Source organism: Capsicum annuum, chromosome 11, assembly GCF_002878395.1.
Source record: "Capsicum annuum cultivar UCD-10X-F1 chromosome 11, UCD10Xv1.1, whole genome shotgun sequence".
Lineage (NCBI taxonomy): Eukaryota > Viridiplantae > Streptophyta > Magnoliopsida > Solanales > Solanaceae > Capsicum > Capsicum annuum.
Window position 1 is genome coordinate 229,330,011 of NC_061121.1, and position 12,215 is coordinate 229,342,225.

The window sequence follows — 12,215 nt, forward strand, 5'->3', positions numbered from 1 at the left end:
AATTTATTTACTTTATTTTGGTAAATATTATATATTTAAAAATTATGCAAAAAAAAATAATTATAAGTCATAACTATTAACATCTTATAATATTTTAAAAACATATAGTAAAAGTATGATTGAATTTTGAAATTTTAATAATGTCGTATAAGTTTCGATAAAGCAAGTAAAATAAATTATTTAAAATTACATTAAAAGATACTAAAATCACAAAGATTAACAACTTAAAATATTTTAAAAAATATATTAGTAAAAAAAATTTGATTGACTCACTAAATTCTAAAATTGGGACAAAGCAACAATAACAACAAACCCAGTATATTCCCACATAGTGAGGTCTGGGGAGGGTAAGATATACGCAGTCCATACCTCTGCCTCTAAAGAAGTAGAAAGGTTGTTTCCGATAAACCCCCGACAAAATTGGGACAAAGCGAGTAAAATAAATTACTAAATTACATAAAAGATACTATAATTAGCAACTTAAATTATGTAAAATTTTATATTAATAAAAATTTGATTCACGCCAAATGCGATTTATACTGCATAAGTTGAGATAACATAAATAACATATGTTAAACCCGTGCTGGCACGGGCTACGGTATCTAGTATTTATATAATTTTTATAAAAAAATATTTATTTACCAAAATACCCTTTTTACACACATTTGCCTATTTCATTTCTACATTTAAAAAAAAAAAAAAGGAGATCTGTTAGCACTAGTGGTGCCTATGCTACTCATATTTGCCTTGTCACCCTTTCTTCTTCTCTACTACTGATGATTCACTTGAGCTCAACGTTTGGTGCCTTTGAAGCTCTCTGTAGTGAACCAAAATATACAAGCGAGTTTTCTTTCTTCTCACGACAGAGTTTAGTAGAAAAGAAAGACGCAAAAAATATACTATGTAATTAATCCATTGTTTTCACGTCTAATTTGATATTTACCGCTTTAATAAACAAGATCAAGGATAAAGAAGAGGCAGTCGGAGGTTACACCTTTATTCAGCAATAGCTGCGGAGACATGACAACAACATACCCAGCGTATTCCCACCTAGTGGGGTCTAGGGAGGGTAGAGCGTACGCAAACCATACCACTACCTCAGGAGAAGTAGAGAGGCTGTTTCCGATAGACCCCCGGCTTAGGACCGATACCCATATACCAACCCAAACACTGTTGTACCCAAATACCCAATTTCTATTTGCTCATGTTCATTGCTAAAAGAATTTGAGAAAGATATGAAATCTTGAAAATTCAATTTCTACTTCTTCTCTAAACACGCTCTACCAAACGACCCCTAAAAAGCAACTGCTTTTCTTCAATGAAGATATCTTTCATATCTGGAAAACAAAAATACTGAAGAAGGGATCAAAAAATGTGGCGATTTTGTTCGAGGCCATAGTCAAAATGATATTTGAAAGGCACGGAGAGTCGCTTATTCAAATATATTGCCAACCTTCAACGCAAGTATTCGTCATTGTTTATTGAGACGACCTTGCCCTGCTGATTGGCTTTAATCAAACTAAGAAAACCAGGAGAACAAGAAGATAAGGGATGAATGACGATTATCATGCAAAAGAAATCATAGTCCGATAAATAAGAGAACAAAGAACAGAGCTAATATCGCTTGCAAAAAGAATTCGTCTCAACAATATAGGACCCCTGAGGATGACTACTATCCAAAAATTTCAGAAGTATTCTCTTACAAGAATGAACCGAAAGCTCCAAAAGTGAGACGATCGTGTCTTAAAAGACACGTTGAGTCTTCCCCATGGTGCTCTTCAAGTACAAACACCTTACCTGTTGTGATAAAACAATCAAAAAGAGAACATTGAGTCCGGTGTTGAACAATGATTCGAAGTTAACTGAACAGTGAGGGCCAGAGGGACTTACGTTCTGCCAATTCTTCTTTAGCAACGAGACTAAGAAATTCACGCTCATTTGCACATTCTGGAAGATTTGTTTCTCATCCATATCGCAATTTCCAACAGCAACACCCATGCAAAGCACCTTCTTCAACTGGAACTTGATGGTAGCCTTGGTCTCGTTAACCTTAGACTCGAGAGACTCTTGGTGGGTAACAAGGGTAGGAAACTTACCTGCATTTATAATTGAAGAGTAGCCACTTTAAGAAAGAACAAATTTCGGAGAGCTATTATTAGTACTACAAGTGTCATACAAAATACCGTAAACAATCTATAGAACTTGCCTGCCTTGTTCAAACCAGGACCCAAGAGACGAGGAATCTGCTTGATGACGGATTCTGAAGCCAAGAAAGCATGGTATTTCTTTGCAAGCTTCTTAACTAACTTCTTGTTCTTATTAAGCTTCTTGAGACTCTCGACATCCATGTACTCCAAACCGATCTTTTCTGCCTGCATACACATGTGCCAAGTTCTGATTATCACCCAACAGTAACTTTTAATATTTTCAACATTAGTACCCACAATTTACCATCAACCAGAACATATGAACTTAAACATCATAAACTAAAAACTAGACAATCTCGTAATAGACATCAACAACATAGCCAGTGTAATCACACCAGTGGGGTCCAGATAGGGTAGGATGTATGCAGACTTTATGCACAATCTCGAAATAGACATCAACAACAACATTGCCAGTGTAATCGCACAAGTGGGGTCTGGAGAGCGTAGGATGTATGCAGACTTTACGCCTACCTTCATGGCGTGGACAGGCTGTTAGCTCAACTAATAAGCAGATTTGTCTATCACAACTAACGGGACTTCTGATGACATTGCATCTTTAAGCCAAGTTAACGCATTATCGAGCTGCCAAGCAATTACATAAAGAAAATGTCTAACCACGGTTCTCAGACAAGCTAGCAAATCCAGCACAGCTAGCGACACCAACTAGCATGGAAAGAATGATTACCTCCTCCACATGCTGAGCATCTCCGAGCATGCAAATCTTCATCTTAGGGCGTGGAATGTGAGGCAACTTCACAGATCCACTGAAACGCTTGTCCTTTTGGGGATCATAGTTCTTAAGCCCAATCTGGAGCTCGATAGTCTCAGAGAACTTTCTTTTTTTCTCAGCAGAATCATTCTTAATTGTAGAGATGGCTTCTCTAACAGCCTCACTCTGAAGCTTACTGTATAAAATTTAAAATTAAATCATTATATGCAAATATTTGACAAGACAAACAATAAACAGTATGCTAATGTTCTTAACTACAACACAAATGAAAGATAGATGCACACTTCAAAATCATATCCAAACATTAAAACACGACAGAAGCGACAAAAAGCTCTTTGAAATAACATATTCGTCGCAAAAACAGCAACATACCCAGTGAAATCACAGAAGCAGGGTCTGGGAAAGGTGCAGTGGCAGAGCCAGGATTGACACCAAGGGGATTCACAAGTGAACATCCGAACTAACCGAAGGGGGTTCGACATCTACTATATATACATAAAAAATAATTATAACCATGTATATATAGTACAATTTTCCGTCGAAGGGGGTTTGGATGAACCCCCTACCTTATATGTAGCTCCACCACTGGGAAGGTGGTGTGCATGCAGCCTTATCCATACGTTATGAGGTAGAGAGGTTGTTCTCGATAGACCCTCGACCCAAGTAAAGCATAACAAAACAAGGAAAAGAGAATATAGTAGAGACTACTAGTAGCACCAAAAAATAATATGATATTAGTAGCACCAAAATGTAATATGATAACCGACACAAAGGATACAACAAGTACAACAACAACATAACCAGTGTAGTCTCACAAAGTAGGGTCTGGGGAGGGTAGAGTATATGCAGACCTTACCACGACTCAAGGAAACAACAAATAATAACAAGAAATACAATAAAACAGGAGGGAAAAAAATACTAACACTGATAAGAGAAACAAGACAACGCCGCTAATAATTGAGACTAGACAATACGACTACCTAATACCCCCTCCGTTTCAAAAAGAATGACTTGCTTTACCTTTTCGTTCTTTTTTAAAAAAATGACCCTTTCCTAATTTTGGCAACAGTTCAATTCCAACTTTCCACGTGGCATGTTTAAGACCACAAGATTAAATGACATTTTGGTACATTTGACAAAAACTTAATTTAAGACCACAGGATTCAAAAGTATTCTTTATTTTCTTACACACGTGCAAGTCAAAATACATCATTCTTTTTGAAACGGAGGGAGTAACATTCTACTGTAATCCTTGAACTCAATGCCCTATTATCCAAAGTCATGTCCTCTAACCAGCACATGTCCCAAATCCCGTCTAATCAACTCTCCCCAATAGCTCTTCGTCCTAACTCTACCTCTCTCCTCTACCCATCATACCCAACCTCTCACATCTCCTTGGGACACATTGATTTCACTTCTCACATAAATAAAAACTCCCCACAATAGTACTTTTACGACGAAAAATACCCATAATTTTTCCTCAATTCAACGCCAATAAAAGTGTTTTTAACTTTCCATTTACACAGGGTACAAAAACAACCAAAACCCACAAAAATTTATCAAAATTGAACAACAAATTCACCAAATTAACATAAAATATCCATACAAATTAGCGTTTTAATAGTCCTAACCAGATTACAACAACAACATACCTAGTATATTCCCACATAGTGGGGTCTGGGGAGGGTAAAGAGTAAAGTGTACGCAGCAAAATTGAAAAACAAAATTCATCAAAGTTGAATAACAAATTCACCGAATTAACATCAAATGTTCATAAAAATTAGCCTTTTAATATCCATACCAAACAAAAAAATAAAAAACCATCCACATTCAACCACAATAAACAAAAGTAAGAAAAAAAATGAACACATACATAACATAAAAGGGCAGCCTGGTGCACTAAAGCTCCCGCTATGCACAGGGTCCGAAGAAGGGCCTCACCACAAGGGTGTCTTATACGCAGTATTACCTTGCATTTCTGGCAGAGGGTGTATTGCTACACACATATATAACATGTAGAGAAAAAAATAAAAACTTTATAGCTTTCTACATAGCTCATAGCTCAAAAAGACCCATGATTTTTCCCTCAATTCAACACCCAAATAAGTGTTTTCCACTTTCTATTACACAGAATACAAAAACAACCCAAACCCACAAAAATTCATCAAACTTGAACAACAAATTCACCAAATTAACATCAAATATTCATAAAAATTAGCTTTTTAATATCCACACCAAACCAAAAAAATACAAAACCATCCACACTCCACCAAAAAAGCAAAAAATAAAAGAACACACATATATAACATGTAGCAAAAAAAATAAAAAGTTTATAGCTTTCTACAAAGCTCATAGCTCAAAAAGATTCCTCAATTCAACACCCCAACAAGTGTTTTCCACTTTCCATTTACAAAAATAACCAAAACCCACAAAAGTTCATCAAATTAACATAAAAAATTCATACAAATTAGCTTTTTCTACTTCCCTACCAAACCATATAAAATACAAAAACATCCATGTATTACTATATTAACAAAACCAAAATATTAAAAAAAAAAAAAAAATTATAGCAACAACAAAAAAAAAAAAAGTTAGTGCTTTCTACATACCTCATTGGCTCAAAAATATTTTTCTAGGGTTTGTAAGAGCTGTTAGAGCGAAGAAAGTTGGGTCGGATAAGTGTTGTAAGTTATATCCAAAAAATAAGGCTTACAGAGCAATATTTGGGCTTTGGATAAATAGCACCAACTAGCCACATTTAAATCTTAGCCATTTGGTTTGTCAATACACACAACTTAATAAGATTATATTAAAAGTATATGTTTATTTTTAATTATATAATAAAGCTAATATAATTAATATAATATAAAAAAGTTTATTCGCCACAATATTTGTCTCCCAATAGACATGAAAATAATCTTTCATGTTTTATTTGAATGGAAAGTTTATTTAAAATAATTTCTCTATTCCATTTATGAGATTATACATTGAAAAAAGAGAAAAAGATATGAGCTGACCTTTTTTCAAAACAATTCATCCATGTTTGGGTCATTGGACATTCATGACAATCGGTCCGAACAAATTTCATACTATGACCATTTCAGAATTCGGGTCATTTTGACCAGATAGTTCAGATACAGTTTATATACCATATTGATACAGTTTGTATACAAAAATAGAACAACACATTTATGGGTAAAAAATATATCGTTACATAGAATATGTATCTTTTAATATTATGTGCGTAGAAATTATCCCATTATTGTATATAATATATATATATACATATATATATATGTGTGTAAAATGCATATAGAAATTGTATCTTTATATAGAAAATACATATCTAATATGGATATGTATCAAATTTGTACCACTATTGTATAAAACTGTAAGCAAATAAAATTTAAATTCAATTATTTTTGTCTCAATAATTTCATTCAAAATGCTATTTATGTTCTTTGCCAAAAAAAAAAGACTTTTACTTAGAGCCCGTTTGTGTTTGCCGTTACAAAACTACTTATTTGAGAAACACTTTTATAAAATAGCTTTCAGAAAAGTGCTTTTGAAAAAATAATAATTTGTTTTTGATAAATTCGTTTGAAAAGTGTTTTTGATAAACAAATTGTGTTTGAATAATTTTTTTCAAGAAGTATTTTTTTGAGGCAAATGACCAAAAAGGACATGTATTAATAGACTTTTGCTACTAAAATCAATTTATAGAGAAATTTTTTCAAATATCTATTATAATATTTTTAATTAAAATTTTATTTTTATTTAATTAAAAAGTACGTACTCTAAAATTTTTAATTAATATTTTTATACATTAAAAATATTAAATAATGATATATTACTTAAATAATTTAAATATTTTTTAAAAATATCAAACAAAAAATGAATATAAAAATTATTTCATAAATTAAATCACTATATATGAAAAAAAATTATTTCATAAAAAATTATGATGTAAATAAGAAGTATAAAATTTTAAAATTAAATTTTAATCAAAATTATAAGATATGTTAATTAATTAATAAGGGATATATGTGTGTGAATGAGTGAGTGATAGAAATATTTTTGTCATGAAAAAAATAATTTTCTGCTTCTGCTTTTTTTGAAGAACAAAAATTTTTTGCTTCTTCCGAAAAGTAAAAAACTTACTTATGCTTCTTTTTAAAAGCACTTTTACAAATTTCCCAAACAACTTTATTTTTTAAAAAATTATTTTTTTTCAAAATAAGTGCTTATTTTGAAAAATAAGCAATCCCAAGCACTAACTTAGTAGGGGGATTGGGCTACAGGTGACAAAAGAGTTTTAAAATGAGGTGTAGGTGACACAAATCTTAATTATTAGGTGGAGGTGACAATTACTTTATTATGGATTAAGAAAGTTGGGAAAGTTTGAAAATAACCCACAAGTTTTAAAATTTACACTTTGATCCAAATGTTAGCCTATATAACGAAAAATGGAGGAAAAAAAGACGTCTTTCTCTCTCTCTTCTCACCCTTTGTTGATTTCTCTCTCTTAGAGATTTTTGTTGTTCATTGTTGTTGCTGTTTCATTCATTATCATCATCTTCTACTTCATTATCATCTTCATCTTGTTCTTGTTTCACCATTTGTTGTTGTTGTTGTTACCGCTACTGTTGCTATTTGACCAATTTCTTAGGTCAAATTTTATTTCTAACATCACTTTCCACTTTGCATTACTTCATAGAAGACGTTGGTAAGTCAAATTATGATTTTTAATTGAATTTGTCATTTAGGTAACTGCTATTGTGTTGTTGTTTTCCAACAATGGATAGAACCCAATCATGAATCCAACATAAAATCCATCTGTTTAAACAGATAAATCATCTGTTGCGACAGATGAGACATCTATTTCAAAGGAAGACTGATATATTGGATTTATGTTTAAACAGATGGCTCATCTGTTGCAATATTTGACATATATGTTGCAATAGATTAGTTACCTGTTGCAACAGAACCTGAACACGATTCCAACATAGGTTACAACAGATTAATAACCTGTTGCATCAGGTAAGTCATTTGTCGCAACAGGTTAATTATCTGTTGCAACTGTCACTCATCTGTTGGAATCAGCTTCAAAGGTGATTTAGTTACAACATCAATTCCAACAGGCGATTCATCTGTTGCAATAGATATTCAAACCCATAACATGAATCCCAACAGGTAAGAATCTGTTGCGACTCATCACTTACCTATTGCAACAGATAACACATCTGTTGGGATTCATTCACGACACTATGAAATCACTATCAACTTTTTTTAACAAATGACTTTATTTAGGCACCACTAATGGAGGGATTAATAACAATAGGGGTGGATTGTCATAGTCATTGGGTCGAGAAGAGCAATCAATATGTATGACGTTGAAAGGAGGGTGAAATGCTAGAGACGATACCTATGACAGTCCAAAGTGATGTTTCGTATGATGATTTTGTGAACTTAATCATCAGCTTTTGTGGACTGAATTATCAACCAGAAGAATTCACCATCAGCTACATGCACAACTTCTTTGAAAATTAGAGGGTATTGCCTTTCAAGATAATCGATCAGGTTCGGTTGCGTTCTTATCTAAGTGATTCAACCAGGCCGGTGTTAAGGGTGTACATGGTTGAAAATACGAGAGAGAATGAGAACCAGAATGTAGAAGAAGAAGAAGAAAAAAAAAAGACTTCTTTGATGATAGGTTGGATGATCCAGACATGAATATTTCAGATGATGATCAAATACCTACGCCCATTGATGCGACCAATACGATGTACAGTTCTTCTCTTTGACACAATCTGGAAATATTCAAGATGATGGAACCGACTTTTTTATTGGAATTTCATTCTGTAATACCCCGGGAAATTTTTCGTTGAAATTTTGTGCGTAAACATGTTGGGTTCTATCTTCTAGAATGAATTATAAATTTTTTGTATGGAATGTCTTAGATTATGACCCACCATTGCGTAGAGTATCAAATAATCTTTCCAACGATATGTGGATCATCCAAAATGGACACCCGAGCGACGAGTTATGAATATTCCGATCGAACCGTGAATAGTAGTGAACTGTAAAACATGCAGGAAAAAGTACTGAGGCCTGGCGTATTTTTTCTCCAACTTTAAACAATCATAACTCCTTGTACATATTGATCTGGGTGATCTATTATATATCAACAAAAAGCTCTGCGAGTCCTCTTTCCAATGAAATTAGTTTCATCCAATTTGTCTATCGGAGCAAAAAGTTCTGGTCGATCTACTTCAGCCTATCAAAAAAAAAATTTAGGTCAACTTCAAATGATCATAACTCATCGTACACAATGATCTGGGTGAGATACTATATATCAACGGAAAGATATGAGAGTCCTCTTTCTAATGAAATTAGTTTCATCCAATTTAGATATTGGAGTAAAACGTTATGGTTGATCTACTTCAGGCTATCAAAACAGTCCACCAAAGAACAGATTCGAGAATTATTTAATTTTTAGGGGCGTTTTGGCCATTCTTCCTCACCCAAAATCCATTCAAACCCTATATTAAAGCCTATTAGAAGCATTATATGTAATATTTCATCAAATTCCCAGAAAACTCTAAGCTCCTACATCCAACTTCAAGAACCTCCAAAATCCACCATTAATTCTGCAAATTTATTCAATATTCCAAGTTCCTAGTTCAAGAACTCCAAGAACCATCATTCAAAGGCACGATTAACATCTCAAAAACGAGTATCGATCTAAAGTTCATCATTCAAGGTATGTGGGGTTTTTCAACAAGAACTCTCTTTCGTTCTTGTGCCCAAAAGTACTTTTCTTTACAAAGGCATGATTTTTATTTGATTTTTTACGAATTTGAAGCATGAACCCATATCTTATGATGATTATTATGAAATCTTGATGTTTATGATTTTGAAAGATGAATTTACATGTGTGGAGATATAAAGCATGAATCTTGAACGATATTTATCATGATTTTAATATTTGGGTCGTGAATCCCCATTGGAAATTATATTTTTTTGAGAAAGTGTGTGTTATAAGCACGTTGATGTTGAATATTTGAGATATTTTGAATAATTTGACCTTTTGGTCTTAATGGAGTTGTTTTGAACTCGAGTGTGAAAGAAATCCACAACGTGGTTGATTTTGATAGATGAGAAGCATGATGGCTCCCGATGTATATTTATATATTACTGAAATTGTTTTGTTGTGGATTGTCTTTGAAATGATCTGAGCTAAGTCTGGGAGAAATCTTTAGCACCGAGTGAGAGGTATAAAGCGACCTTACTTTCCTAGAACTACGTGCCCCCATAGGAGTGAGCCTGAGGCTGATTTATATAGTGATCACTAGTTTGTGTGGATTTGATATCAATAGTCCTACTTCGATGGCAAGGATAGGACGACTCTCCCCAACATGGGTTGTACGTTGGACTCCATATAGCTCACATGGTTTATGTCGGTTATAGGACCGCCCAGTGTGTGTGTGTTTCCTTGTGTCTATGGTGAATGGTGAAGTGATTTGAAAGTGAAATTGTAAAAGTTATTCTTTCAAAAGATTTAAATGATATTTACATTATGAGAATTGATATTCTTGATGAACTGAAAGTGATTGACAAATTATATGATGACTCACATGTGTTATTGTACTTATTTCATCCTCTTATGATTATGATGATTTTCTTCGGGCTATGTGAGTCTTTCATACATCCGGCATATTTCTTATAAATATTTATGATGATGATGTTTATACAATTGCATACACTCCTATATACTCGGTTCCTTTCCATGGTACTGACCCACATCTTTGGATGTGGGCTGTATTTTCTCAGAATGTAGGTTTAGGTGTTCAGTTCCAGGTTCGATAGTGATTCTTCGGGCATGTTGCTCTATATCCTCTATTGTGGTGAGTCCTCATGTTCCGCGGACATGATGTCTGATGTTGGTTTCACGGAATTGTTTATAGTTGATAACTGAGTATGAGTCAGTTGGGGCATGTCTCAATGGATTGTTGGTTTTATTGATTTTCTTAGAGGCTTGTCAGACTAGTAAAGATGTTGGGAGTTGACTAATAAGTCATATTTTCTTATCTTTCTAAAATTCTTCTATTCTTGGATGATGATTACTCTGTTGATATTTAAGAGTTATTTATGGAAACCCCGTTGATTTGTGTTGAACTAAATGAAAATGGCTCAAAGGGTTAGCTTGGGTCTACTCGTAGCCTCAAGCACCGTGTGACGCTTCGAGGCCCATTTTCCTGGGCATTACAAACTTGGTATCAGAGCCTAAGGTTCTAAGGTATCCTAGGAAGTCTGACAAGCCGCATTAAGTAGAGTCTTGATCATCGGTGTGTAGCGCACCACATCTATAATCAAGAGGCTACAAGACGTTTTAGGAAAAAGTGTGATTCTTTCTTTCAGAAGTCTATTGTACTTAAAGTGTCTCTCTCTGCTATGCTCTTCTCTTTAAAAAATATGTCTCTACGTCGAGCGAGAAGAAATAATGATGGTCAGCAACCTCAACCCGCTGACCCATTGAATGAAAACGTATCTCATGCTGAATTTCGAGTAGCCTTTCAGGCACTGGCCCAAGCTGTTACTGTAAATGTTCAGGCCAACCCAGCCCCATCTCCACAGCAGCATGGAGGTGATTCAGATACTGCCAGGATCAGTGACTTCATGCGGATGAATCCGCTAGAATTCTATAGGTCCAAGTCTGATGAGGATCCACAGTTGTTTTTAGAGGAGGTGCAGAAGATTACTCAGGTGATGTATGTATCTGAGGAACATAGTATGGAGTTGGCTGCGTATAGGTTAAAAAACCTTACTTATGACTGGGTTGTTGCTTGGAGGAAAGGTAGAGGTGAAGGAGCTATCCCTTTAACTTGGCAAGAGTTCCAGGATGCATTCCTGGATAAGTTTTTCCCTTTGGAGATGAGGGAGGCGAAGGTGGAAGAGTTTATAAACCTGTGACAGGGCTCTATGACTATTAGGGAGTGTTGTCTAAAGTTTAATCAGTTGGCCAAGTATGCTCCTAACTTAGTGGCTGATAACTGGGCTAGTATGAGTAAGTTTGTGACTAGAGTATCTAGTTATGTGGTTAAGGAGTGTAGGTCTGCTATGCTGAATAGTGAGATGAATCTTTCTAGGTTGATGACTCATGCCCAACAGATTGATGCAGACAAGATTAAGGAGAGAGATAGAATGAGAGGGAATAAGAGAGCTAGGTTTGAGCAACACAGACAGGGTCAGACTAGATCGCAGGGAGGGAGTCGCCC

The 12,215-nt window shown here is 34.4% G+C and overlaps 1 protein-coding gene and 1 non-coding gene across 2 annotated transcripts; both read right to left on the bottom strand.

The window, feature by feature from the left end:
- Positions 1 to 1,371: 1,371 nt before the first annotated feature.
- Positions 1,372 to 1,498, bottom strand: LOC124889172. The gene has a single exon (XR_007047784.1). It is a non-coding gene; the product is annotated as a small nucleolar RNA snoR86 (small nucleolar RNA).
- Positions 1,499 to 1,568: 70 nt separating this feature from the next.
- Positions 1,569 to 5,684, bottom strand: LOC107848080 (60S ribosomal protein L10a-1). The gene is made up of 5 exons (XM_016692749.2): positions 5,547 to 5,684; positions 2,893 to 3,112; positions 2,207 to 2,372; positions 1,891 to 2,096; positions 1,569 to 1,797 (listed from the first exon to the last, which is right to left on the bottom strand). Exons 1-5 carry the CDS (start codon positions 5,549 to 5,551, stop codon positions 1,744 to 1,746), a joined length of 651 nt encoding a protein of 216 aa, XP_016548235.1. The 5' UTR covers positions 5,552 to 5,684; the 3' UTR covers positions 1,569 to 1,743.
- Between the last annotated feature and the right edge of the window lie 6,531 nt (positions 5,685 to 12,215).

What these genes read in the sequence shown, in the direction of transcription:
- LOC107848080 (XM_016692749.2), bottom strand. An exon ending in TCCTGGTTTGAACAAGGCAG is followed by an intron (nt 2,097 to 2,206) that starts GCAAGTTCTATA and finishes TTATAAATGCAG; the next exon opens with GTAAGTTTCCTACCCTTGTT. An exon ending in TAAAGAAGAATTGGCAGAAC is followed by an intron (nt 1,798 to 1,890) that starts GTAAGTCCCTCT and finishes TTATCACAACAG; the next exon opens with GTAAGGTGTTTGTACTTGAA.